Below are 25,928 nucleotides of genomic sequence, written 5' to 3' on the forward strand. Positions count from 1 at the left end.
TCCATCTAATGCAGAGCCCCTCTGGGAGGAAGGGCCGGGCCTGGGCTGGTAGAGAAGGAGGAACTGGGTTCCTGGTCTGAGGGGGAGATGGGCCCTGACCTAGGGAGGGCTCAGCCCTGTTTCAGGAGCCCGAGCTTCTGTGGGTGCCGCTCCAATCCAGCGAGCCCCATGGTGCTAGAAAATGACCAAAGCTGCTTTCAGAAGATAACCCTGTCTGAGAGGACGCACAGCCAGTCTTGCCCACAGGAAGCCACGGTCCAGTGGGTGTGACAACCTACCCACAAGTGCCCCCAGCCAAGGAGGAGACAGCCTGCCCTCAGGGATGCCCAGTCTGTAAGGAAAGAGAAAATTCTGCCTCCTGAAACCAGCCCCGTGTGAGGGGAGATGCAGCATCCCGGCTCTCCTGACCCCCAGTCTGAGAGGGAAGATAGATCCTTGCTCTGAGGAGTACCTAGTCTGACCATGGTAAAGCACCAGAGTTCTGTCAAAGCCTAGGACTGTGCCCGGGCTCCGACTGCGCATTCTGCACTGCGAGTTATCTCCACCTCCATCTCCCACCCCACTTCCCCGAAAAATCAGATTGGGCTTAGCAGGAAGCAGAGGTGTCAGGCCACAGAGAGAAGCAAACTGGGCCCTGGCATAGGTGGACATTCTCAAATACCAACTCTAAGAATCTATGAGACCGGGCTTTGACTGCCGCCTCTGGTCTTCAGCTGGAGCCCGCTCGGAGCCTCAGCGTCCTGGATCAGTAACAGCCACACATACTCCCTCTGTTAGACCTGGCATGACACCTGGGCACATAGTAGGAACTCGGTAAGTGAAAATCACTTTATTTACCGAAGTTCCTGCCTGGTGTCCCAGAACTGGAAGTCAAATCCTTTCTCCACATCAGACTCAGTTGGAGAACTTGTTAAAAATGAAGGTTTAAAACAAAAGCAGGTTCTCAGATTCTACTTCAAGAGAGATTCTGAATCAGCAGTGCTAGTCATGGGGCCAAGGAAATGAATTTTTAACAAGCACCCAGGTGATTCCACGGTAGGAAGTCCATGTTGCAGAGCAGGCTTGGAGGGAGCCAGGGACTAGGCAAGGAGAGCCCATTACCTACGAGCTCTTTCTAGCCACGCTTACCTGCTCTGAGCCACATGTGTAGGGCGAGGATTTTGGCATCTGTAGCAGAACCCAAGCTCTCCCCACCCGCTACCTCCCAGCGGACTGGCTGTCCCTGCCTGACGTTCCAGTGCTGGTGGGGTTAACCCGGGAGCTCATTAAAGATCCAGCTGTCTCCTCCAGCCTGAATCCTGAATCAGAATCTTCAGGGAGACCAGAGAATTTTTTTTGTGGGTTTTAAAAAAATATTTATTATTTATTTTATTTATTTATTTTGGCTGTGCTGGGTCTTAGTTGCGGCATGGCTTCTTAGTTGCGGCATGCATGTGGGATCTAGTTCTCTGACCAGGGATCAAACCCAGGCCCCCTGTGCTGGGATCGCGGAGTCTTCCCCACTGGACCACCAGGGAAGTCCCGAGAATGTTTTTTAACAAGTTTCCCAGGCATTCTCCATTTTCTGCTCTTCCACCCAATCTTGGAGCAGGGACCACCCTGCCGGAGGAGGGGACGGAGAGGAGTACCCACTGTGTACCCCGCTGTGCTGGGCAGAGGGTTCCCTGATCTTCTGAACCCTCAGGGCAACAGATTTAAGAGATGATGGAAGCTGAGGCTCAGAGAAGTTTTAAGACTCCAGTCTGCCTGACACCAAACACAGGCCTGTCGCCTCCACTTGCAAGGTTTGTTCTTTCTACAATAAACAGAATCTTACTTGAGTTCACGGAACACGGACAGAGGAGCTATGTTTACCCTCATTTTACTAAAGAAGAGGAAGCTAAAGCCCAGAGAGGCAAAATGACTGGCCAGGATTACAAAGCCAGTCGGGGGCAGAGCAGGCGCTTGGCAAGGTGACTCCGAGGCCCTCTGAGCTCTTTCCTCAGGGCCGCTGGACGTCCCCACTATTCCTAAATAATGAGGAGCGTGGATGACCTCCAGCAAGGGGACAGATGAAACAGATGTGCTAGGATGAATGCGGGGCTGCAGAAAGGGAGAAGGAAATGGAGAGGGCGAACCCTGCTTCCCTGAGGTTCCAGTCAGTGCAGGCCCAGACTCAACCAACCACGCCCCCGCCACCACACACACACACACACACACACACACACACACACACACACACTCGCACTCCAACCCCACCCCCACCCCGGGGCCTGTGAGAGGGACTGGAAGGCGGGGGCCCAGACTAACACTGAGAGGCCAGCCACGGGGGTGGGATGTTGAGGGGCTGGGGGTGGGATGTCTGGACTGATGCTTTTTTTAGGTGGTTACACCTCGTTTTAAAGGAACAATTCCCACTTGACACGTGAGGAAGCTGAGGCCAAAATGCCCGGCTGCTACCCCTACCCATCTGGCTCAGCCCATGGTAGCCCACAGGCAGCAATGAGCAGCCCTCTGGGAGGTGTGAGAGTGCTGGGATCGGCCCCATTATTCACAGCAAACCACAGGAAGAGGAGTAAAGTGGCTCATCCAGCCTTCCACTCTTTCTGGGCCCTGGCGCTCCTCCAGCCAGCCTTCCCTGCCCAAGGAGCCCCTCAACCTTGAAGGGGATGAACCAGCTGCCACGGAGACACCCTGGAGGCATCTTGAGCAACACAGCTGGTTCAATGCCCAATGTACATTGCCCAACGCACACCTCTCTCGTGGGCCAGGTCATCGCTGAAAAGATGGCTCTGAGCAGGGTTATGGGAATGGGCTGGGACCACTGCTGACTTTGTAAGTGGGTCTGTGGCTATCGTGTGCTAGAAAGGAAACGGGAAGGCGTTAGGCCGTCTGGGAAAAGGTGATGTCACGGCTGAAACCCAAATTCCTTATTATGACTTTCTCATCTTCCTGGTCTCACCTCACCCCACTTCTCTGCTCCAGGCGTCACAAAGGGTGTTCAGTTCCAAGAATGTGCTGTGCTCTTACTTCCAGGTCTTTGCACACACTGTTCCCTCTGATGGAAACATCTTCCCCTCAAGTCCTACCTCACCTATGCTGGGCAATCTCCCTTTCTTCCTTCCTTGCCAACAAGACTTTACTGGAAACAGTTGGTGTCCAGTCCCAAGGGGCAAGTCCTGGTCTAGGGCCTGCTCATTCTCCTTTGCTGTTTTCCCAAATTTACAGTTAGAGGTGGCCACATCACGCATTTTGGGGCCAATGACACCTTTGGGGGAAGTTTTGCTTCATGAATGACTTCTTTCGTTTGGCAATTGATATGGGGTGTGGTGCAGTCACCACCTTCTGAGAGTCTACACCTGGAAGACGACAAGCCCTCCTGAGAGGAGGGAGGAGAAGCCGAGTAAGAGCCTGGTTCCTCAGTGGCACCGCTGAGGTCATGAACAACACCTGAAACTGCCTGCCGCCAGACTTATGTGAGAAAATAGGCCCATTTGTTTACACTACTTATTCCCTGCAGCTGAAAACATCCGACTTTGAAAAGGTCACTTCCTCCAGCAAACACTCCCTGGCTGCTAAGAACAGGATCAAAGGCCCCCTCCTCGGAGCGGTGGACGCATCGTGCCTCTCATGATCTTTGCACCGGTTCACCATCCACACGCCCCAGTAGGACGCGGTCGGCAGCAGGGACCCGTGGTGTTCACCACTTTATCCCAAAGCCAGCGTATTTGTTGAGTGCCTAAGCATACCAGTAGCTGATCACTGGTACAGCCTCCTGGAGGACAAAGACAGGGCCTGGCCCTCCCAAGCTTGCAGAGCTCTAAGGAAGGGGTGGGTGTGTGCACACACACCCTGGAGTGAGGTGGGCGGCACCTCCCTGCCCAGGTCGATCAGCATTCCCTCACGACAGGTGTCATTCCGCGGGTGACTAAACAGTTCCCTCTCTCTGCCTCCCTCAGGTTTTAGCTAGAACCCCTCCCACCCACCCCCTGTGGTCTAATCATCTGCAGTTTGGACTCGCTTAGCTGCACAGGGAAGGACAGTAAGACACCCAAGCTTCTGTCCCCTCCCATAGAGAAGCAAGTCAAAGTTGCAGGATCTCTTGATACAAGACATTGTACCTCTGTGATTACTGGACATCTGTACTCATCTACAAAACAATGCAAAAGTCTGGCTTCAAGTCACCCAGGTTCTCCTGTCTTCACATTTTAGGTGTCACCTTTCTATTTTTCACCTTATGTCCCTCCCAAGGGCTGGTCCTGTCTCTCACAGCCAGCACGACACTGGAGTATATACCGTAAGCAGGATGCTTCCATACATTATTTCATTTAATCCTCAAAATAATCAGTATTTTCATTTTGCACAGAAATAATCCTGGCAACACGCACTGGGCACTATGGTAGTTACCTTACATATGCCATACCTAAGCCTCTCTGAAAGCTGCCAGCGATCTATAGTCCCACTTGCAGATGAAGAAATTAAGGTTCGGCAAGTAAGGGGTCAGAAGCCAGGTCCATGCAACTCTAAAGCATTTTGCAGATGGGCCAAGCCCGACAAGAGACTCACCCACGGAAAACTACCTGAGCAACAGTACACCAGTGGTTCGGGTATAAAAATTTATTACACATACAGAATATTACCACTAACAAACGCAGACAGGCTAGGACACAGTGGTACTGGAGGGAGGATGGCTAGCTCTTTGGAAAGTGAATAGGTTTGGGTGGCTTGGAGCCTCATGCCACACGGATTGGCCAGTCAGACAGGAAAGCACATGCCAAACACCACGGGACGTCAGGGCATCGAGTGACTGCTCTGTGTGTCCAATGCCTTCCCACCTGATCTGGGGCTTCGAAGGATGCCACACTCAGAAGCAAGCAACTGAAGGAAAGGGGCTTCCTAAGGTGGCCCAGGCTTGTCTCTGAAGTCATGGCAACACCATTTTAAGCAATATGTTTAATTGGATGATTTCCACAAACTATACACGAAGTTTCTAACCATCACAATTCAGTGAAGTACAAAACATTTAAGTTACAGGCTGTGGGAAGAGAAGGCAGCACCAGTGGTGGCACCTTCCAGATCCCGGTTGGTCTAGGGGTTGGGGTAGGTTTCTTTTTAAACCGAGCCCCTCATTTCAATGTACAAAAGAATTACTCTGATTGATATTAAATTGTATTGAAAACAAAATGGACTAAAAAGCAAATACTACCCTATGTTGGGGTGAAAATGGGAGGAAAGAATGAGTCCTTCAAAGCAGGAGGGGAGACAGGTGAGGGAAGGTTCTGTGGCTGTGACCCCAGGGGGTCACTCACGCTGCTCCATTTTTACTTTTGGTGGTCTCAGGAAGGTCCTGTTCTTCTTCTCTTTCTTTCCTTTTGTATTTGCTTGGAAGTTTCGCCAGCTGTCCACACGACCATCTCGACTTTCCTAAGCACAGAAGAGGTTTGAGGTGAGGAAACCAGTTAGGGAAAGGAAGGGCCTGCTCTGCCATCCCCCTCGTAGCCCAGCTCGGCCCGGCCCAGCCCTCTGGAATAATCCTACAACAGAGCAAGAGCTTTTCTGCCCCTTCCATGGGCCCAGGAAAGGGTCATACCACCCCTGGAAGGCAGGATAAGCCACAGGCTGGAAAGGATGAGACGAATAATACTCATCACAACAAAGCCATCGTTTGCTGGGAACCTCTGGGCTAGACACTTACTGCACGCTATTTCTAACCATCACCAAAAGCTGCGGTGTGTCGTGCCACTGGTATTTCACAAACGAAGACACCAGGGCTCAGAGGCTGCATCCTGTTCTCAAAGCCATCTGGCTTGACAGCAGTACAGCCGCTCCTTCCCCCGCACCTTCCTCCTACCCCTTAAAACCTGGACGGAGGCGTGAAGCCAGCACAATGCCTGGCCAGCTGTGCTGGGAGGGCCACTGGGATCCCTGCCCCTTACCGAGGGGCCTACTCATTTTCTCTCTGTGCATTCACTCAGTGGGATAGAAAGAAAGCCATCATCGCTGGTTAGCCAATCCCTACCCTGAGTCCTAAATCTTACAGAAGATAAGACCAAATGTTGCTCAATTCAGGAAACTGGCTGAGCCCCTGAAGGATATAACCAGGATGTCAAAGAGGAATCAAGCCTTAAGTCTCTCTGCAGGCAGGACACCGGGGTTACAAGAACCTCGGTTTCTACTAACAGACCTCTAAATAGGGCGCTACTCCACGTTTACCCCCTAAATTAGAGGTGTAAACCATTGTTCCTGAGCCCACTTGGCAGCTGTGCCTATCATGCCCTTGCCAAGCTACAGAGCGCAGAGGTGGCTGAGCCAGGACTCAGTCCCCAAAGCCCCCGCTCTTCCCCACATAAGCCATTTCCCCGACCGTCCACCCCAGTCAGTCCTGGCAATGCCCAGGAATCAAGCTTCTATGCTGGGAAGTTTTCTTACTCTGGAATAAGAGTCCCTGGCCACCTTGGAAACTTACCTCAAAATTTTTCTGCCACTCCCTTTCTCGTTTGGCTTTTTCTTGAGCTTCAATCTCTTCTTCCCTTTGTCGCTTCCTAGGAGGAAAACCAGGCCATAGGATTTATATGATACCTGGAGACTGTTTTAACCAGACAAATTAGGCATTTCCCCACAGAAGCAAGCATATTAAGTAAACCAATTCCCTAGAGTTCTCCAAAGATGGCTGTCTGGAAAGGGCTCAAAGCACTGCACAAATGTCATTCTAAAACATGCAGATGAGACTGTGGGGCAAGATACAGATACCCCTGTCACAGAGAGAGACAGACAAGGTCGTCAAAGCCCAGCCAACACTAATCGGAGGTTCCAGGCCCAGTCCCTGCCATCTCAAGAACCCAGGCCACCTTACTTCAGTAGAGTGACCATTACAATAGCAGAGGCTCTTGTTCAAGGGGATCACTGGACAAAAACCCTATCCTAAAACAAGGCCATTTCACACAACCCCAACCAGCAAAACCTAGTTATTGCTAAACACCAATCAACAATACAAAACACATAAACTAAATTAACCTCAAGATTTCTGATGAGCAAAGGAAATCATACTTTCCGGCAATAAATATATTGTAAGTGATTACACTGTACAACACTACATACTCACCAAAGCTGCAGCCACTAGTCACACAAAAGGCTCTGGCCTGAATAACTGCCTACTTCACTCCAGGAAATCAGGAAGAAAACACACAGCAATCTTGATTATAAACTCCCTAAGGACAGGCCTATTCAATATTTCCCAAAAGTCAGAGAGAATTCCTTACCCTAGTGATTCAAAAGTTTGGCTGTTTCAGATAACTATTTTAGACAGTCTCTTAAACGATGTACTGTGTAACATAATTCCTTCACCAGGAAAATCTCCGAAGACCATCTTGGTTAATCTAGGTATTCAGACAGACATGGCTTAAACGGATATACTAATATATACCTTTCATGCATCTCTTTGGCTTCTCTCTCTTTTCTTTTAATTTCCAGCTCAGCAAAGAGTTTCATGGTCTGTTTGTATACTGCTTGTTTGAACTACAAAAAAATTAAGAAGAAAAGCAAAGTAAATATTTTACCAGCAATTTGAATCAAATATTTTTAGATGGAGCCCAGGACAAAAGCAGATTAGACCAGCAAGGAAAAAAGACTCTCCAGAGAGAACCACTTCAGGATGCTGGCTCTCTCCTGGGAGATAATAACACATCCTCCTATGAGCTCTTTCCACTTTCACCATTCAGATGATACAGAGGAGCTTGCTCTGGTAAAAAGCACCAATAAGAGAAAAAAAAAATTTCCCACTTATCACAACCATTGAAATTTTGGAGGGCCCTTTCTTCCAAAGAACTTCCAAAAATAACTTTCATTCTTTCTTTTCATGCATATTTTATAATTACTCTGAGCTAGGCACCAAGAGAGGTACTGGAGATATGCAGGTGCTATCAGACAAGTCTCAGGAGTCTCCCAACCGTGGCAGAGATACTAGTTGTCCCCTATCCTCGCCCCATGATGTGTTCTACCTTCTTGTACACTCCCTTATCTTAAAGCACATGGCCACCCAGCGCAAAAGCCTGTATTTCCCAGGCTTCTCTGTAGCTAGGCGTGGCCATGTAACTTGTTTTAGCCAATGAGCTATAAGGAAAAGTGATGTAGCAACTTTCTGGAGTGTTCTTAGAGGGAGCACACTTATCCCTCCTGCCCTATTCTTCTATCCTGCTGTCTGTACATGGGTGAGGTGATGACACATCCTGGACTGTGAGAATGGAGGCAACACACTGTTGGCAGAGCCACAGAAAGGAGGACACTGAGTCCTTGAGTGACAGGCAGTCCAGCAACCATCTTCCCAAAGACTACTAGACAGGAGAGAAAAAAGTCACTGACTTGTTCAAACCACTGTCAATTGGGGTCTCAGCTGTATGCAGCTGAGCTTATATTCTGACTCTTACATTGGCAGAAACAGGTAACACAGCATTAGATAGAAAACAAAACTCTTATCTTTAAAACTTTTTCCCCAAAATATAAAGTATTTTAAATATACAAAGAGGGCTTCCCTGGTGGCGCAGTGGTTGAGAGTCCACCTGCCGATGCAGGGGACACGGGTTCGTGCCCTGGTCTGGGAAGATCCCACATGCCGTGGAGCGGCTGGGCCCATGAGCCATGGCCGCTGAGCCTGCGCGTCCGGAGCCTGTGCTCCGCAATGGGAGAGGCCACAACAGTGAGAGGCCCGCGTACCACAAAATAAATAAATAAATAAATAAATAAATAAATAAATAAATAAACAAAGAAATATAAAAAATAACCCATCAGGCAGATTCCATACGATTTATATCCTAAAATCAGAGACACTGGAGCAAGAGTGACATATGGAAAAAGGAGAGGTAAAGGAATCCCCAAATTACTGTCACTTCTCTTTAATACTGTTACCTGCCAGGCACTGCTCAATGAAAGCAATGCTGACAAACTCCAGCCCCTAATAAGGACAAACATCAAAGAGGTGAAGGAATCTGTAATGAATATTTCAATATTTTTAAAAGCTCCTGGATGAACAGTTTCTGGTGATTTTAATTTTTTATATTTGTCTGCTTTTTCCAAATTTTCTATCATTAGCATGGGTTCCTTTATAAGCAGGAAAAAAAGACAACTAAAAAAAGTTAAGGTTCTTAACAACTTAGGAGGAGCAAGGAATATTTGTAAGAGGGTCTTCAGAAAAGACTAAAAAGGATAATTAAAGGGAAGGGAAAGTAGGGCTGAGGAGAAAAAAAACTAAAATACTGGAATGGAATAAACCCCAAACAAGTGGCTAGTGGAAAAGATGGCCTAACAGTTCTCAAGCAGTGTTACCAAACAGAAGAGGGGACCAGTTGCTGTTAGTAAGATCACTGATGGAAGAAGTTGATAGGAAGTTTCCCTAGTAAGACAGCTGCTCCTCTATAAATCTTTTAAAATAAGCATGTGGATTAAGTTATTTATTGACCTAACTTGAGGCAAGATTAAGATGACTTAAAATTTTTCAGGCCTGGTGGCGCAGTGGTTGGGAGTCCAGCTGCTGATGCAGGGGACACGGGTTTGTGCCCCGGTCCGGTAGGATCCCACATGCCGCGGAGCGGCTGGGCCCGTGAGCCATGGCCACTGAGCCTGTGCTCCACAACGGGAGAGGCCACAACAGTGAGAGGCCCGCGTACCGCAAAAAAAAAAAAAAAAAAAAAAATTTTCAGGCTAGTGAGGCCATCAGACACAAATATATAAGTAGAACCTCTCTCTTAACCAATCTCCACTGAAGAACCCGTGGGATTAACAGATGCTCGGGGACTTCCCTGGTGGTGCAGTGGTTAAAATCTGCACTCCCAATGCAGGGGGCCCAGGTTCAATCCCTGGTCAGGGAACTAGATCCCACATGCATGCCACAACTAAGGGGGCCGCAAGCCGCAACTAAGACCTGGCGCAACCAAATAAAAATTAAAAAAAAAAAAAAAAAGATGCTTGCCATTTCCCTGGAAGCACATTATTACCTGCAGCACAATGGGTACCCGTGGCTGTAGACAGCTGTTTACCAAGAGTCATTCGTGGTTGCTCCCAAAGCTGTCTATCCCAGTTGCAATTACTACTGTACTTATGTGATTTAAACATCACAGAAATTGATGAGTGAGGTTATAAAAATAAATGTTTGTTGGTTGCTTTAGAGTCAAACACAAGTCCCTAAAAATAACCACTGTTGAATTAGGTACAGGTGAGACATCTGGAAAAGACTGAAAAAACAATCTAGGATTCTGCTCTTGCTTTGCTTCACAGGTACCTAAGTTTTCAATGTTCTTCAAAAGAAATTAAAAGCAGAAACTATGGATAATGCTCTGTGTGTTTTATAAAATAAAGTCTACTGCAAACTCCAATGAGCAGACAAACCCTCAAAGGAAAGGCCATAGCCCTATGTCCAAAAAAAGGTGGATTTTTCAAAAAGGAGAATGAATGTACATTTTAATATTTTAAGTGAAAATGTTTCTAGCGTGTATGCAACATACCTTAAGCTTCCCTTTTTTTTTTTTTTTTTTGCAGTACGCGGGCCTCTCACTGTTGTGGCCTCTCCCGTTGAGGAGCACAGGCTCTGGACACGCAGGCCCAGCAGCCATGTGTTACGGGCCCAGCCGCTCCGCAGCACATGGGATCTTCCCGGACCGGGGCACGAACCCGTGTCCCCTGCATCAGCAGGCGGACTCTCAACCACTGTGCCACCAGGGAAGCCCCAAGCTTCCCTCTCTTTAACCCACCGATCAGTGAACCCATTCACACAAGATGAAGTGGTTTTTCTCATATTTAACTTACCAGCTCAGGATCATCCTCCTCCACATTTGTAGGCTTTCCTTCCTTCTTTAATTGCTTTTTTCGCTCTTTCACCTAAAAAGAAATTTTTTTCCATCAAAAAATGAGCACTCATACTTTGAGAACATCCATTAAGCTGCACACATAGAATATGTGCATTTTTCTACAGGTATAACAAAAAGTTTGCATTTAAAAAAGATGAGCCACTCCCCTCCCCTCCAAAACAGCAACGCAATCAAAGAAAACTAGGAACCAGGGGGTCCTTTCTCTAACCTCATCTAAGATCCAACACAAGGGGACCAGGTGGGGAGTTGTCCCCAACTTATCAGATCCTAGGCCAGATCCAAAGAGCCTTTGATACATTGAACAGATTATGCATTTATCTTTCATGGCTTGTGGTTATGTGTTTATAGCAAAAAAAAAAAAAAAAGTATATTTGTCAAGTTTTAAAGAAGCTACAGAATTTGCAGCATCAAATATGATTGTTCTCTGGCATTTCTGCAACGGCATTCTGGATAATTTTCACTGTGAAACTTCCTTAAACCAACGATCTTCACAACACATTAACTGATGTTTTCATCACTTTGGCCACCATTGAGATTCCCCCCAAAAATAAATCTATCCATTCATAAAAGAATGACATTACTCCATTAAATTACCATTCAGTCCTGCAAAAAGCCAAGTGCCTTCCAAGCTCAAAAAGGCCCTACTGCCCCACTGTGGTCAGAAAGCCTGATGGTGGCGCCTTTACAGGCAAAATACAGAGGAAGGGTAACTATCACAATAATTCAGGGACAAATTGTCAGGTTCTTTTCTGGTTTCTACCAGAATGTGGCCCTCAAATTCCAACACATGACCAGCAAGACACAGTTATGGCAGTCTGTCTCTTCTTTTTACTCATGTCCCTCATCTAAATTGGCCTCATTACTATTATTGGTTATATAGTTGTTACAGATTCCAAAGCTCTTCAAAGAAAAGGTCACATCCATAGTCACTCCCAATTGAAACTGCTCTTATAAAACAGCCTCAAGATTCTTACCCTAGCAAGTAAAAACTTAAAACAAAGACCTTTCTTACCTCAAGGAAGCTGTCTTAACATTTCCCACCACTCGGGAGATTTAGGTAATGGAAAAAAATAAAGACAGCTAGAACTGAATTTATTTCAATTGAGTCCTTCCCAACCCTATTATTAATACAGACATGTATCTCGTCCTATTTTTTTTTAAATATTTACTCATATCCCCTTGCCAGCCTTTCTCAAGCCCTTGTTTCAACCCTTTCACAGAGACAAGAATAAAAGTCCAGGGTCAAGCAGCACCATGGCTGCTCCACTGTTCCACTTTCAGAATGGGGTACTGCGATGAGAGAGCAAGAAAAACCCTCTTTCCACGACAAGGGACCTGCTAGGGAAAGAGGCAGGAGCAGCGTCCTGGCCACTCATCCTGAGCTCTAGGAGTGAATGCCAGATTCAGGCACGCACTGTTCATGACCACCGCAGCAAAGTGGCGGAGACCACAGGAGCAGTCAGGCCAGTCAGGCCAGTCAGGCATTGCTATGTTAATGTTAACATTTACCCTCCTACAAGGCAAGGCGCCCAAGGCTTACTAATACTTCCTGTAAACACAGCAGCACTATAAATACTTACGGTGTGTTCCACGTATTCTTTTCCTGCCTGAATTACATCCAGGGCCCTCTTCTTTTGTTCCTGATCCAGTAGCAACTTGTAAGCTTTGTCCACAGCTAATGCAAAACATTGAAATTAACTGTTTCTGCAAACACCCTCTCAAAGTCTGAACTATACTCAGGCAGTGTAAATGGACTTGTGCCGTCTAAAAGCATTCCCTACTTTGTTAAATTATTTACTGTTGTTAAGCTAATTTAAAAACATACAACTACAGCAATGATTTCCCTTGAGAGCCTTGGAAAAAAATTAAATATATGTTCAAGGTTAAATACACCACATCTAGATTTAACTCAGTGATCAAATTCTTCCAATTATTTTTTATGTTCAAAGGAAAAAAATGATCCTATGCAGTAACAATCTTTGTTGGCACATAAAAGTTTTAACAAACCAAAGTTAAGGTCTACTTCTAAACAGCAACATTCTGCTTTGAATGACAACCATTCTACTGAAAACCACAGCTTCTTCATGACCAGAAGACAAAACTGTAACATTCTTTTCTTGATCCAGGACTAGGAACAGTTAGTCCCGAGCACTGACAATATGTTACTCAGAAGCAGGTAAATATACAAATACCTTCAAAAGCCTTTTGTGCTCTGTCAGCATCATCTTGATTTTTGTCAGGATGCACCAATATGGATAACTATAATAAGAGAAGAGATAGCTTTGTCAGTAAGAGGAACATTTAGTAACGCTTCGTCTGCACTGTGCCTCTTTACAACCAAAAGCTCTTATTAGGGCAAAAACTGCCAGCCAGAAGCATTTTTTAAAAATTAATAAATATCATAAAATGCCCAGAAGTGTTAGTCCTTAATAAAATTCAAGTGCCAAACAGGTAATTGCACAGATGGAAAACATTTACTTGAGCACAAATGTAAGCCTAGCATTATGAAGATGTTGTGATAATTTGGGAGGGGGAAGGAAAACACAAAAAGTACCAAGTTCCTTTCATGTTTCTTATATGGAGCACTAGAGAGGATTAAACAGGTCTAAGATATCATCTCTTTCCTAAAAGAACTTCTAATATAGAGCAGTGGCTCTCAGTTCTGGCTGCGTTCCAACCCTGTGCAGATTTTTAGGAATACAGAGGTCTACTTTCCAGCCTGAGACCTTCTGAATCAGTCTCTGGCATCTGTACTTTTTAAACCTCCACTAGACTGGGTATCAGATGATAGTAAGGAATTAGTGTTAATTTGTTAGGTGTGACAAGTAGTTATGCAAGAAAATGTCCTTTTTTTACTTTCGCGGGATAACTGCTTAAGTACTTAGTGGTGAAGTATCATAGTGTCTGTAAATTACAGTTCTGCCAAAAATACATATATAGTTAATGAAGGGAACTGTTGCATATAGATGGTGAATATATGGGCTTTCATTGCTTTATTCTTTCTTTTTTTTTTTTTTTTTTTTTGCGGTTCGCAGGCCTCTCACTGTTGTGGTCTCTCCTGTTGAGGAGCACAGGCTCCGGATGCACAGGCTCAGCGGCCATGGCTCACGGGCCCAGCCGCTCCGCGGCATGTGGGATCTTCCCGGACCGGGGCACGAACCCGTGTCCCCCTGCATTGGCAGGCGGACTCTCAACCACTGCACCACCAGGGAAGCCCCTCTTTATTCTTTCTTTTTAAAATATAACGAAAATTTCTTATAACAAAAAGTTAAAAAGCAAAAACCTCCATAGGTGATCCTTTCAGACAGCCAGGGTTAAGAACCACTGACCTACTATCACCATCAGACAGAAACAGTTTGAACAGAGCGACTGTGCTCGGGGATGACATCAAGTAGGGATCTACTGCTAAATCCAGCATTACTGGAGCCAAAATCCTGGGTTTCAATTTCAACTTCAATCACCTGCTAGCTGTGAGACCTTGAGCAATTCACTTGATCTATCTCCGTCTCAGTTTCCTCCTCTCTAAGTGGGACAATACTGTATACCTATATCTCACTGTGTTGTAAGTATGAAATGAGATAATGAGTAAAGAACTTAGCATACTAACACACAAAGGCAACAGCTAGCACATGAAGAGGACATACCATAGGCCAAGACCTATTCTAAGTGCTTTAGGTGTGTTGCCTCATTCAAATCCTTATAAAAACCCCAGGGGCAGCCACCATCATTACATGCATTTTACAAATGAGCTAACAGGGCACAGGAAGGTTGAAAGTAACTAGCCAGAGCTCACACTGCTTGTCAGAGGTACAGCCAAGACAGAAACTCAAGTCATACAGCTCCAGCACCCACATTCTTAACTATTAGGCTCTATTAATGACTAAATAAGAACTCTTATTAAGTTCTTCATATAGCTACATAAAGAGTCTAAAAGTTTTGACTATGAATTTGAATGACTGCTTATTAAATTGGGAAAGATTTCTAATGCATTACATTAGAAAACTTGAAATTTTAGAAGAAGGGGAAAAAGCTGAATATAAGTGCAGAGAAGAAGTCAGGAAGCAAAAAAGCTATAAAGTTATATAATGGGAAATGACTGAGTAGGCAAAGATAAAAACACCTTGGCTTAATAGTACATCAGAAGACGATTATGAGTCAGCAATGTGGAGGCAATGACTGTATTGAAAAAGCAAGCATAACACTGGATATTAACAAGTCTGTCATGCAGGAGCTGAGAATTATATTCAGCACTGGTCAGGCCCTATTAAAATATGAAGTATATAAAAAATATAAGTTGAGGAAAGTTGAAAAAAAAGACATGAAATATACAGAAAATCCAATTTGCAAAGACATTACAGGGAGTATGATTATTCAACTCATAGAAGAAAAGGCTGGGGGGGTTACTCAGCTGTCAAAACTGGAAAGGTGTTTTAAAAGGCTACTATAAAACTCTGCAGCTTGAGGTATTAAATATTAGAATGGGCAAGAATCAGAGGTGGAGGATCCCCTTTCCTAGAGAACTTTCTGAAAGCACTCTATATTAAACCAGGTATCTTTTGAGTATTCATATAAGTTTGTAAAAGATAAAATTATGGAGGAATAGAACTTTAAAAATAAAATCATTTAACACTGTTAAATGAACTTAAAAATAAAACTGTTATAATCTCCTAGAAGCCAGAGGATTTGATAAATATGACTCCATGTAAGCTCTACTACTCTACCTTGTACTTCTCTCTCTTAATTAAGGAATTGGAGAGATTCTATTTGGATGTAAAATTCATCCTATTCACAGGTAAGCTATGGTCATTAAAGTATTTAAGATTTGTATGTCACTGTAAGTTTTTTTTCAGAGTTACATAGCCTTAAAAAAAAAAAAAAAAGATTAAATTTTGGCCCAAAAGTCATAATAGAATGCCCCGATAATAACCCTCAAGTCCTAAGAGAATCATGTGCTCAATACATTTTTAAAAGGTTCAAACTCCACCTATTACAGGAATATAGTATCATACCTGCCGAAACCTCTTTTTTATTTCTTCATCTGTCACTTCAGGATCTATCTGAAGAACCTGGAAGAATCAAAATCAAAACTGTAAAAGAGATTAAAAGAATTTATAGATTTAAGAGATGCTCAATAATTATACATTTTATAATCAGCATCTAGAACAGTACTCAACATTCTATAACAGTACCTGGCATACAGTTCTAAAAAATGTTCAAGAAATATAAATGAGTAAACCAATAACAGAATAATAGCTATAGTGTTTCAGGGTTCTCAAATTAATTCAGTGGTTTCTTTCACTCCATCAGAAAAATAATAAATTACCCTACACCCAGGGACATGTTTACAGGCCATGAGAAAAATGTTGCCTTTCTCCTTCATTCATTAAGAAAAGTACCCACCCTCTACTTACCTTTGCAAATATGGAGAAAGTACAGCAACTCAACATGGAAATAATTAGGCTGGCTACCTGATTTTTTTTTTTTTTTTTAATGAGGGAGAACTGTAGATCTTCAAATAAAGCCCCCCCACAGCTGATTTTCATCTCAATCAAGAAATGTCCACTTGGCTCCATGTTATAATTTACATGGCTCAATAGCTCCCAACCCAGAGTGGAAATCTGAGAGCAATGCCAGGGAGTGTGGACTTTATGCCAGATGATGTTGCTGAACTGCAGTAATGTGGTTTTTCCTAGGAAAAAGTTTTTCCTAGGTGTGGTAATGGTGTTGTGGTTATGTGGAAATGTGTTCTTGTTTTGAGGAGATGCATGCGAAAGTACTTAGGCATGAAGCATCAATGTCTGCAGCTTACTTTCAGATGATTTGGCAAAAATGAAGAAGGTATGTATAAATATACACAAACACACACACAACAAAAGTTATTTTTCCAAGGGTCATATCATATGTGTACTGATCACTAGCAACATATATTCACTGAGTGCCTTCAAAGCTAGCTAACCTGACTCCTCTTCTACCATTAAGAGTTGGAGGTGCCATATGTGGCCATGAAACACAGTGAAGACAATGGGCTTATAACTACGGCCCAAACCCCTTTGAAGCCAGTTTTATACATTCAGTACAAACTTATGGAGCACCTGGGATTGCTAGATCCTGTGCTCACTACTGTTCTCATAGAATTTAAGGTCCACGAGGGAAGGAACAGACAAGTCACAAGTAATTCTTACCAAAATGATAAATACCATATAACCAATATGGCTCTAAGGAAGCACACAGGTCTGTTCAGATTCTTGGAAGATTTTTCTGAACTCCCACTGTGTCTCAGGCTTTGGGGATACTGCAAAGAAAAATCCACAGTCTTGGACCTCAGAGAGTTAATAAATCATCACACAGAAACAAAAATGCTTGACTGTGGCATTTATATAAGTTCCTGAACTCAAATAAACCGCCACAGTCTCCTTTAGGATCTTCTGCTTGAAAGAGGAATCCAGTCTTAGGTCACATCTGAACTCTCTGACCTGTTAATAATGTGCAAGTTCCAGAACCCTGTGAGATAAATACCTTTCTTTCCAACGTGCTGAACAAGATAAACAGAAAACGACGCCTGTGGTGCTGCCTTCTGGGGCTTTAAAGTTAAATAGAAGGACTTCCCTGGTGGTCCAGTGGTAAAGAATCCACCTTACAATGCAGGGGACACAGGTTCGATCCCTGGTCAGGGAACTAAGATCCCACATGCTGCAGGGCAACTAAGCCCGCACGCCACAACTACTGAGCCCGCGCACCTCAACTAGAGCCCACGTGCCACAAACTACAGAGCCCACATGCCCTGGAGCCTGCGCACCACAACTAGAGAGAGAAAACCTGCACTCCACAACTAGAGAGGGAAAACCTGCACTCCACAACTAGAGAGAAGCCCTCATGCCGCATCCCGCCTGCTGCAAAAATAAATTAAATAAATAAATAAATAATAAATAAATAAAATCTTTATAAAAAATAAAGTTAAACAGAAAAAAGGAACATGAAAAAGGCAGGGCTGAGCAGGCGCACAGGTTCATCTAAGCTTATGGAAGGAAGTAGGGGAGGGTCCTTAACCCAGGAACAATTGTAGAATGCATAAGAAAGATGTTTAGAAAATGGCTGAAGGTTAGAAATGCATCCAAATAGTGCAGTGATGGCAGGAAGCGGGGGGGGGGGGGGGGGGGGGGGAGTGCCCCCTGGATTAGGATTCCTGTAATAAGACCCATCAGAGTCCCTTTTCTACCTGCTGCTCAGGAAGATGGTATATAGAACAACTACTTGCATTTCAATTTATAGCCAAGAGGACAGCTATTACTGCATCACTTCTCCTTACTAGGAAAAAACCAGTCTGCTTACCTCTGGAGAAAAGTCTGATTCATTTAGATGTCTCAGTAGTTGTTGCATGAAAAAACAGAAGTTACTGATTTCCTAAATTGCTAGCAACACCTATTCCTGACTTAGGGTCAAAAACCAACTTTGTAAGAAGACAACTGGCGGGGGCTTGGGGCTAAATTAGGAGTTTGGGATTAACAGACACACACTACCATATATAAAACAGATAAACAACAAGCACCTACTATATGGCACAGGGAACTATATTCAATATCTTGTAATAACCTATAATGGAAAAGAATCTGAAAAAGAATACACACACACACATATATATAGTATAACTGAATCACTTTGCTGTACACCTGAAACTAGCACAACATTGTATACCAACTATACTTCAATTTAAAAAAAGACAATGACACCCATCCTATAAAGTGGCCAGCATATTTGTATGAAAGAGAAAAGACAAAAGTTCTAATGGACAGTCATGGAGTCCTGCTCACTCAAACACAATCTGGCACCTCCCCAAGTTTGTCAACCTTACCATATTCTTTACACATTCAAACACACTTCCCGGGAATTCCCTGGTGGTCCAGTGGTTAGGACTCTGAGCTCTCACTGCCAACCGCCCGGGTTCAATGGCTGGTCAGGGAACTAAGACCCCACATGCCATGCAGTGAAAAAAATAAATAAAATTAAAAAACAAACACACTTCCTATAATCAGGACAGGAGCTATGGGGCAGTGAGTTCCACTTCCAGACCACATTAACTGGTAGGACAGTAAAATCCTAGCATTCATACTGGTCCCAACAATCTGTTACTCCTCATCAACAGATCTCCACAGGAAACACTAATTATCTTAACTAAACAGTTAAGTTATATGATCATGTGTCCCCTTTTCACAGTACATACTACCTCAATTTAAAAATATGACTAGGGACTTCCCTGGTGGTGCAGTGGATAAGACTCCATGCTCCCAATGCAGGGGGCCAGGGTTCGATCCCTGGTCTGGGAGCTAGATCCCATATGCATGCTGCAACTAAGAGTTTGCATGCCACAACTAAGGAGCCCGCTTGCCTCAACTACAGACCCAGTGCAACCAAATAAATATTAAAAATATATATATATGACTAAACAGAAAGGACATACCATCAAGTTCTTTCAAACATATTATCTCCCCCTACGCCCTCCCCAAAATCATATCTAAATACTCTTTAAGCTTTTCATCTTCCTCTTCCCTTTCAAATATGTTAAGTGGGGCCAGGCGAAGTAGACATCTACTTTGGGTGAGGAGTCAAGATGGCCCAGAGCGGAGTGTCAGAGCCCATCTGGGACAAAGAAGACAGTAACCACACGAGGAGTGTCGGCTAGTCATGTGGTGCTGGAGCCCCAACAGGGTGAGAAGAGCATCCACAGAGGGGTAACTTGACATCAAGTGCCAGAGTGGGTTGAGGAGGGCACCTCCATGGACAGGTGGCCTGCCATAGGGTGTCAGAACCTAAGCAGAGTGAGAATGTCAATATGGGAGGGCACAGGGTGCAGGAGCCCAAGCAAGGACATCTCCACAAAGCCCAAGCCTAGCATGGGGTGTGGAAGCCTGTGCCTGGTGAGGTGGGTGCCCATGTAGGAGAGCATCCAATGTAACAGGGCAGCTCAACTTGAGGTGTAGGAGCCCAAGTACAACTGGCACAGAGAGTTGGAACATGAGCAGAGTGAAGAGGACCTCCCTGCAGGGGGGGACCTGGAGTGTGGGGGGACCTGGAGTGTGGAGTCAGAACCCAGTAAAGATGAGGAGGGTGTTCCCAGAGGGAGGTAGCCTGACACAGGGTGTCAAAACCACAGCAGGGTAGGAAGGAAGCATGCCTGCTTGGTGGGGAGGATGCTGGAGCCCAAGAGGGATGAAGAGAGCCCTTGGGGGTGGAGGGCAGGCACAGGGAGGCAGAGCCAGGTGAGAAACATACCCACACCGAAGGGTGACCTGGCATTGGAGTTTAGAGTTCAGGTGTGGGGAGAAGGGTTTTTGCACAGTGAGGCAACCTGGTGTTAGTGTCAGAGTGAAGCAGGGTGAGGAGGTCATTCACATGAGGGAAGGAATGGCAATAGGAGATCGAGATCAGATTCATACAGGAGGATCAATTAAGTAAATATATATATTAAAGACAGTGGGAGCCATATTTCTCAGAGAAGGGAACTATGAACATGGAAAGAAAAAAAACCCTAGAATAAACCCTGTGATGTTGGATTGAACTTTTATGTAATACATGTATGTGTATGTACACACACACACACACACACACACACACACACACACACACACACACACACACACACACACACACACACACACACACACTCCTTAGCTCTGTCTACCAATAGGGTCTGGGAGTAGTGACATCCTAATGGCAATGGGTATACCTAGCATCCAAATCTTGATTTCTAAATATCATTCTTCATTAAAAGGAATCAGAACTCCTCAAAGAAATGGTTAATTCCAGGCTGGGTCAGGAAAAGTACAGGAGTGCCTAGTAATCAAAGAATGATGAAGACATATCAAAAAGACAGGAAAGGCTTAAAAGTAACCTACTGGTCAAATTTGGGACATTTGAGCATTGAAATAAGTAATATCAAATTATAACCCACTGAATAAAATAGGAAACCCCAAGTCTATACTGACAAATGAATAAATTGAAACTTTGATAAGGACAGTATATTCACACATACTCAAAGTACCTCCTCATGAAATACTTATCAATTACAAAGGGGGAAAAAAGTTAACTTCATGAAGAAGCCTAGTAGGCACCTCTTTAAGTGATCGAGTAATATCATTAATAACAGGATAAATCAAAATCACGTACCACTTTACAGGTTACAAGGAGAAAAATGCAGTACCACTTCTATGCTATTCCTGTCAACATTGCATAAACTGAATCTAATGTGAAGAAACATCAAACAAACTCAAGTTGAGAAAGATACTACAAAATAACTGGCCTGTAATCTTCAGAAATGTCAAGGTCATGAAAGTCAAGGAAAGACTGAGGAACTGTTCCAGACTGAGGGAGACTAATGAGACGTGACAACTAAATGTAACAGAGATTCCAGACTGGATCCTTTTGCTATAAAGGACATCACTGAAACAATTAGCTAGTTTGAATGGGGTCTGAGGATCACATAGTAAAATAAATCATCAACATTTATTTCCTAAAAAAAAAAAAAAAAAAAAACCTTTATTTCCTGGTTTTGATTGTTATATTGTGGTTCAGTAGGAGAATGCTGTTCGTTGGAAAATACACTAAAGTATTTCAGGGAGATGGGGTGTCATATTGACAACTTACTTGCAACCTCTCTGCAAATCTGAGATTGTTTTAAAATGAAAAATATTCTTCAAAAATTATTCTTCAAAAAAACAGAAACAATTGGTGAATCTTTTTTTCTTTTTTTTTTTGTGGTACGCGGGCCTCTCACTGTTGTGGCCTCTCCCGTTGCAGAGCACAGGCCCCGGATGCATAGGCTCAGCGGCCATGGCTCATGGGCCTGGCCACTCCGCGGCATGTGGGATCTTCCCGGACCGGGGCACGAACCCGTGTCCCCTGCATCGGCAGGCGGACTCTCAACCACTGCACCACCAGGGAAGCTCCCAATTGGTGAATCTTGAAAATACTTTACTAAGTTAAATAAGCCAGACATAAACAGACAAACATTTTATGAGGCACCTGGAAAAGGCATTCATAGACAAAAAGCAGAATAGAGCATACCAGGGGTTGGGGGTAGGAGGACTGGAGAGTTATTATTTTATGGGTTTGAAGTTTCAGTTTGGAATGATGAAAAATTTCTAGAAATGGAGAGGGATGATGATTGCACAACACTGTGAATGTACTTAATGCCACTTAACTGTATGCCTAAAAATGGTTCAAATGGTTAATTTTACGTTATGTATACTTTACCGCAATAAAATGAAGTGGGGAAAAGGTTTTTTTTAATAAGTGCTCAATAAGTGTTTTTTATAAGATGTAACAACATTCGTTTCAAAGTTACTTATAGTTGTGACAATTAGAAACTAGTTTAATTATTGTACAATAAAGGAATTGTTGAAATAATAATTGAGACTTTAAAAGTGTATAAAAATAGGTTATGTAACAATACAGCATTTAAAATAGCATGGGAATAGATAACTAATAAGAACCTGCTGTATAAAAAAATAAATAAAATAAAATTCAAAAAAATAAATAAATAAAATAAAATAGCATGGGGCTTCCCAGGTGGCGCAGTGGTTTAGAATCCGCCTGCGAATTCAGGGAACACGGGTTCGAGCCCTGGTCTGGGAAGATCCCACATGCCTCGGAGCAACTAAGCCCGTGTGCCACAACTACTGAAGCCTGCACATCTAGAGCGCACCCAACAAAGAGTAGCCCCAACTCGCTGCAACTAGAGAAAGCCCACGCGCAGCAATGAAGACCCAACACAGTCAAAATTTTAAATAAATAAATAATTTATATATTTTTAAAAACTTTTAAAAAAGAAAAGAAAAGAAAGCAGCATGAACTGCATGACCCTCTTTGTTTCTAAATAATACTAAAAACAGTTGTAGCATAAACAGGTGTTTTCTTAGGTACAATTATACATGATTTTTTTCCTTGCTTTTTCTATATTTCTAATTTTTATTAGAAATATGATTTACTTTTATAATCAGGAAACATTTAAAGTTATAAAACTAAGGAAGCTAAAAAGTGTACTTGCTTGTCTATAATCTTGTGAACATTTTTGGGTTGTTAGGTTTTTTTATTGTGGTGAAACAGAAAAGTTTTAACAAACAAATTAAATCTAAGGCCCTAAATTTACCAAGGCTAGCTATTCCTTCACATTTGAAAATAAATCCATACATATTTGGGTGACTAAAAGATGAGAGCAAGCTCTGCTCACAATAAACCACCCAAGTTCAACTCCAACTATGCATAGTATAAATTAGGTGTGTGTTCCGAGGCAAGTCTGGCCGCAGCTACGTAAAGCTCCCTATCAAGGGTCACAGCAACATCAGATACCTCACCTCAAATGGGTTCAAATTGAAGTAGGAGGAACCAGGACGAGTCAATCTTTCGATCTGATTTTTGGACGTTAGAACTGAATCTCTCTTCTCTATTTGTTTCACCTAAAATAAAGGGGATAAAAACATCATTAGTAAAGCTCAGTAATGAACTCTGAATTATCATCTTAACAAGTTACTCACAGACATGTTCAGTAAACATTTATTTGCGTGTCCACACATTCAAGGTATTTTGCTAAACACTTTGAGAAATAATTACAACAGCTACCATTTACTGAATTTTAATATAATGTAAAAACTTTACAGGTGTTTATTCCTCTCAACAATCCTACATGGTAGGTACCACTATTATCCCCATTTTGCAGATAAGAAAACTGAGATTTAGGTCAACTGACTGGTAACCAGACAACCTGTAAACCAGATTTTTTCCCTATCACCCAATTTATAAACCAGAATTTTAGGCCCAACAGTTTGATGCCAGAGCAAGGCAGCAAGAAGATTCAAAAATAAATAAGTCATAGCCACCGCCTTCAAAGAGCTTCCCCTCTAATGACGAATGATGTACTTGTGAATGTTCACATTAATTTACAACTTTTTTTTTTTTTTTTCTTTTTGCGGTATGCGGGCCTCTCACTGTTGTGGCCTCTCCCGTTGCGGAGCACAGGCTCCGGATGCGCAGGCCCAGCGGCCATGGCTCACGGGCCCAGCCGCTCCGCGGCATATGGGATCCTCCCAGACCGGGGCACGAACCCGTATCCCCTGCATCGGCAGGCGGACTGTCAACCACTGCGCCACCAGGGAGGCCCTACAACTTTTTAAGAAAGGAAAAATACAATTACACTGAAATATACACTAAAAGCAGCACTAAAAAAGTGTGTGGGAGAGAGCAAATAACTCCGCCTTTCTAATTCTAATAGTTAGAAAAATCCCTGACCTGAACACAGTGTTAAAGAGAACAAGCACCAGTTAGTCCCAGGAAAACATCCTTGGTGCCACTGTCAGAACTGAAATTTTAGTTGGAACGAATCTCTGGCATGTTATATATACCATCTTTATTTCTATGGCCAAAATGGATTTGGAAAGGATCTCAGTAACATAAAAAGCTAATCCATTTCAGCATCTTCCCTCTTCACTCTTTTGTAAAATAGCATGCCCCTCCCCCGACTCTCTTTTTCCCAGACTCATTTTTCCTCATAGCACTTATCACTACCTGACAGTATATTGTACATCTATTCATTGTTTATCCTTCTCAATAGAATGAAAGCTCTATGAAGACAGGATTTTTCTCTCTGTTGTTCACTACCATTTCTCCAGGACCTAAACAGTACACTAGACCATATCAGGTGCTCAATAAATATTAGTTAATGATGATTAAAGGGTCCTTCTTTAGACACTTTCTCTCATTAAACAAACCAGGATTGCTTTTTTTTTTAAACTAAGAGTAATTAAAACAAGTTCCACTAAAACTGCTGAGTACTCATGAGAAGCCAGTAAACTGGTACCAGTGTATTAACACTTTCAAGTGAATTAGACATTTTGAAAGCACAGACTATAAGTGGACATACTAATTTGTTTTTAAACTTAATATTTTGGAGAAACTACTATGTAACAAGCACTGTTACAACTACCAGAGATGAAAGATGAATGTGACATGGTGCTTAACTCTCAGTAACTCACAGCCAGGTGGGGAGCAACTCCATTCCTCAAATCCATGCCAACCTAAAGAGGTCCACTTTCAACCTTGTTTTAACTCTTACAAAGATGCTTCTGCTTTATATTTCATGAAACTTTCTTATACATTAAACCCTTTAACCCTCATTAAAACTCTTGTTTTAATATTAACTTTCGTTCTACAAACGTGGAAATTGAGGATTGCAAAATCAATGGCTTGAAAGAATTGTCACAGTCACGTTAACTGCCTTGCACGAATCCAATCCGAGGTCCTCTGACTCCAAAAGCCATTCTTTTCTTCATTTATTCATTCATTCGTTTACTCAACAAATATTTATTAAGCAACTACTACGTACTACGCGCTGGAGATGTGATAGTAAACGAGGCTCACACCAAACTTACTCCCTCCCAACATGATACCGAGCTGTCATCTGCTCTAAGACGCAGCACAAATTATTTCACCTCCCTAAACCTCAGGTTTGTCATCTGTAAAAGGGAGATAATGCCTACACGGCAAAATGCACACTGCCTAGCGTTAGCTAATGGCAGAAGTAACTACCAGGAAAACTCACTACAGATAACTAAGAGTAGAGAGTGCTTCCGTTGAGAATAAAAACGGGGGCCAAGCCGGTTAAGTCGCCCCCAGGAAGGCCCAGCCTCCCAGCCGCTGCCAGCCCCCGACTACGCGGACCTGGGGAACTCTGCGCGCGCCCAAGCACTTCGTTGGCCACGATCGCCGCCTCCCCGCAGACGCCGGACCCCCGCCCCTTTCTGTCGTCCAGGGGATCTCCGCGCCGCAATATCAGGAAGAAACGCACACACACTCCCGAAGCCCCCACCGCCCCAAAGGCCAGACAGGAGGGGCTGCCCAACGGTCCAGGCCAGAAGGACCATTGCCTTCGCCCGCTGGAAGCGTAGCCCCAGCAGGGTCGCCCCGTTGCCGCCATCCCTCACTCTGTGTTCACCTCACTGTAGAAGGTCATAAATGCCTCCTCCGTGCTGCCGCCGCCACCCGAAGCCCCGCTCTCTCCTGGAGCCGCCATTTTCCCGGCCTAGCCACCATGTGACTCTTCTGCGC

At 43.8% G+C, this 25,928-nt stretch overlaps 1 protein-coding gene across 1 annotated transcript; it reads right to left on the reverse strand.

Annotated features, from left to right (window-relative positions):
• Positions 1-4,917: 4,917 nt before the first annotated feature.
• DNAJC8 (DnaJ heat shock protein family (Hsp40) member C8) lies at positions 4,918-25,928 on the reverse strand. Its single transcript, XM_060081491.1, has 9 exons — positions 25,816-25,928; positions 23,183-23,284; positions 15,845-15,901; positions 13,028-13,094; positions 12,416-12,510; positions 10,774-10,845; positions 7,403-7,494; positions 6,446-6,521; positions 4,918-5,403 (listed from the first exon to the last, which is right to left on the reverse strand). Exons 1-9 carry the CDS (start codon positions 25,891-25,893, stop codon positions 5,281-5,283), a joined length of 762 nt encoding a protein of 253 aa, XP_059937474.1. The 5' UTR covers positions 25,894-25,928; the 3' UTR covers positions 4,918-5,280.

The sequence above is a fragment of the Mesoplodon densirostris genome, chromosome 2, assembly GCF_025265405.1.
Source record: "Mesoplodon densirostris isolate mMesDen1 chromosome 2, mMesDen1 primary haplotype, whole genome shotgun sequence".
Taxonomy (NCBI): Eukaryota; Metazoa; Chordata; class Mammalia; order Artiodactyla; family Ziphiidae; genus Mesoplodon; species Mesoplodon densirostris.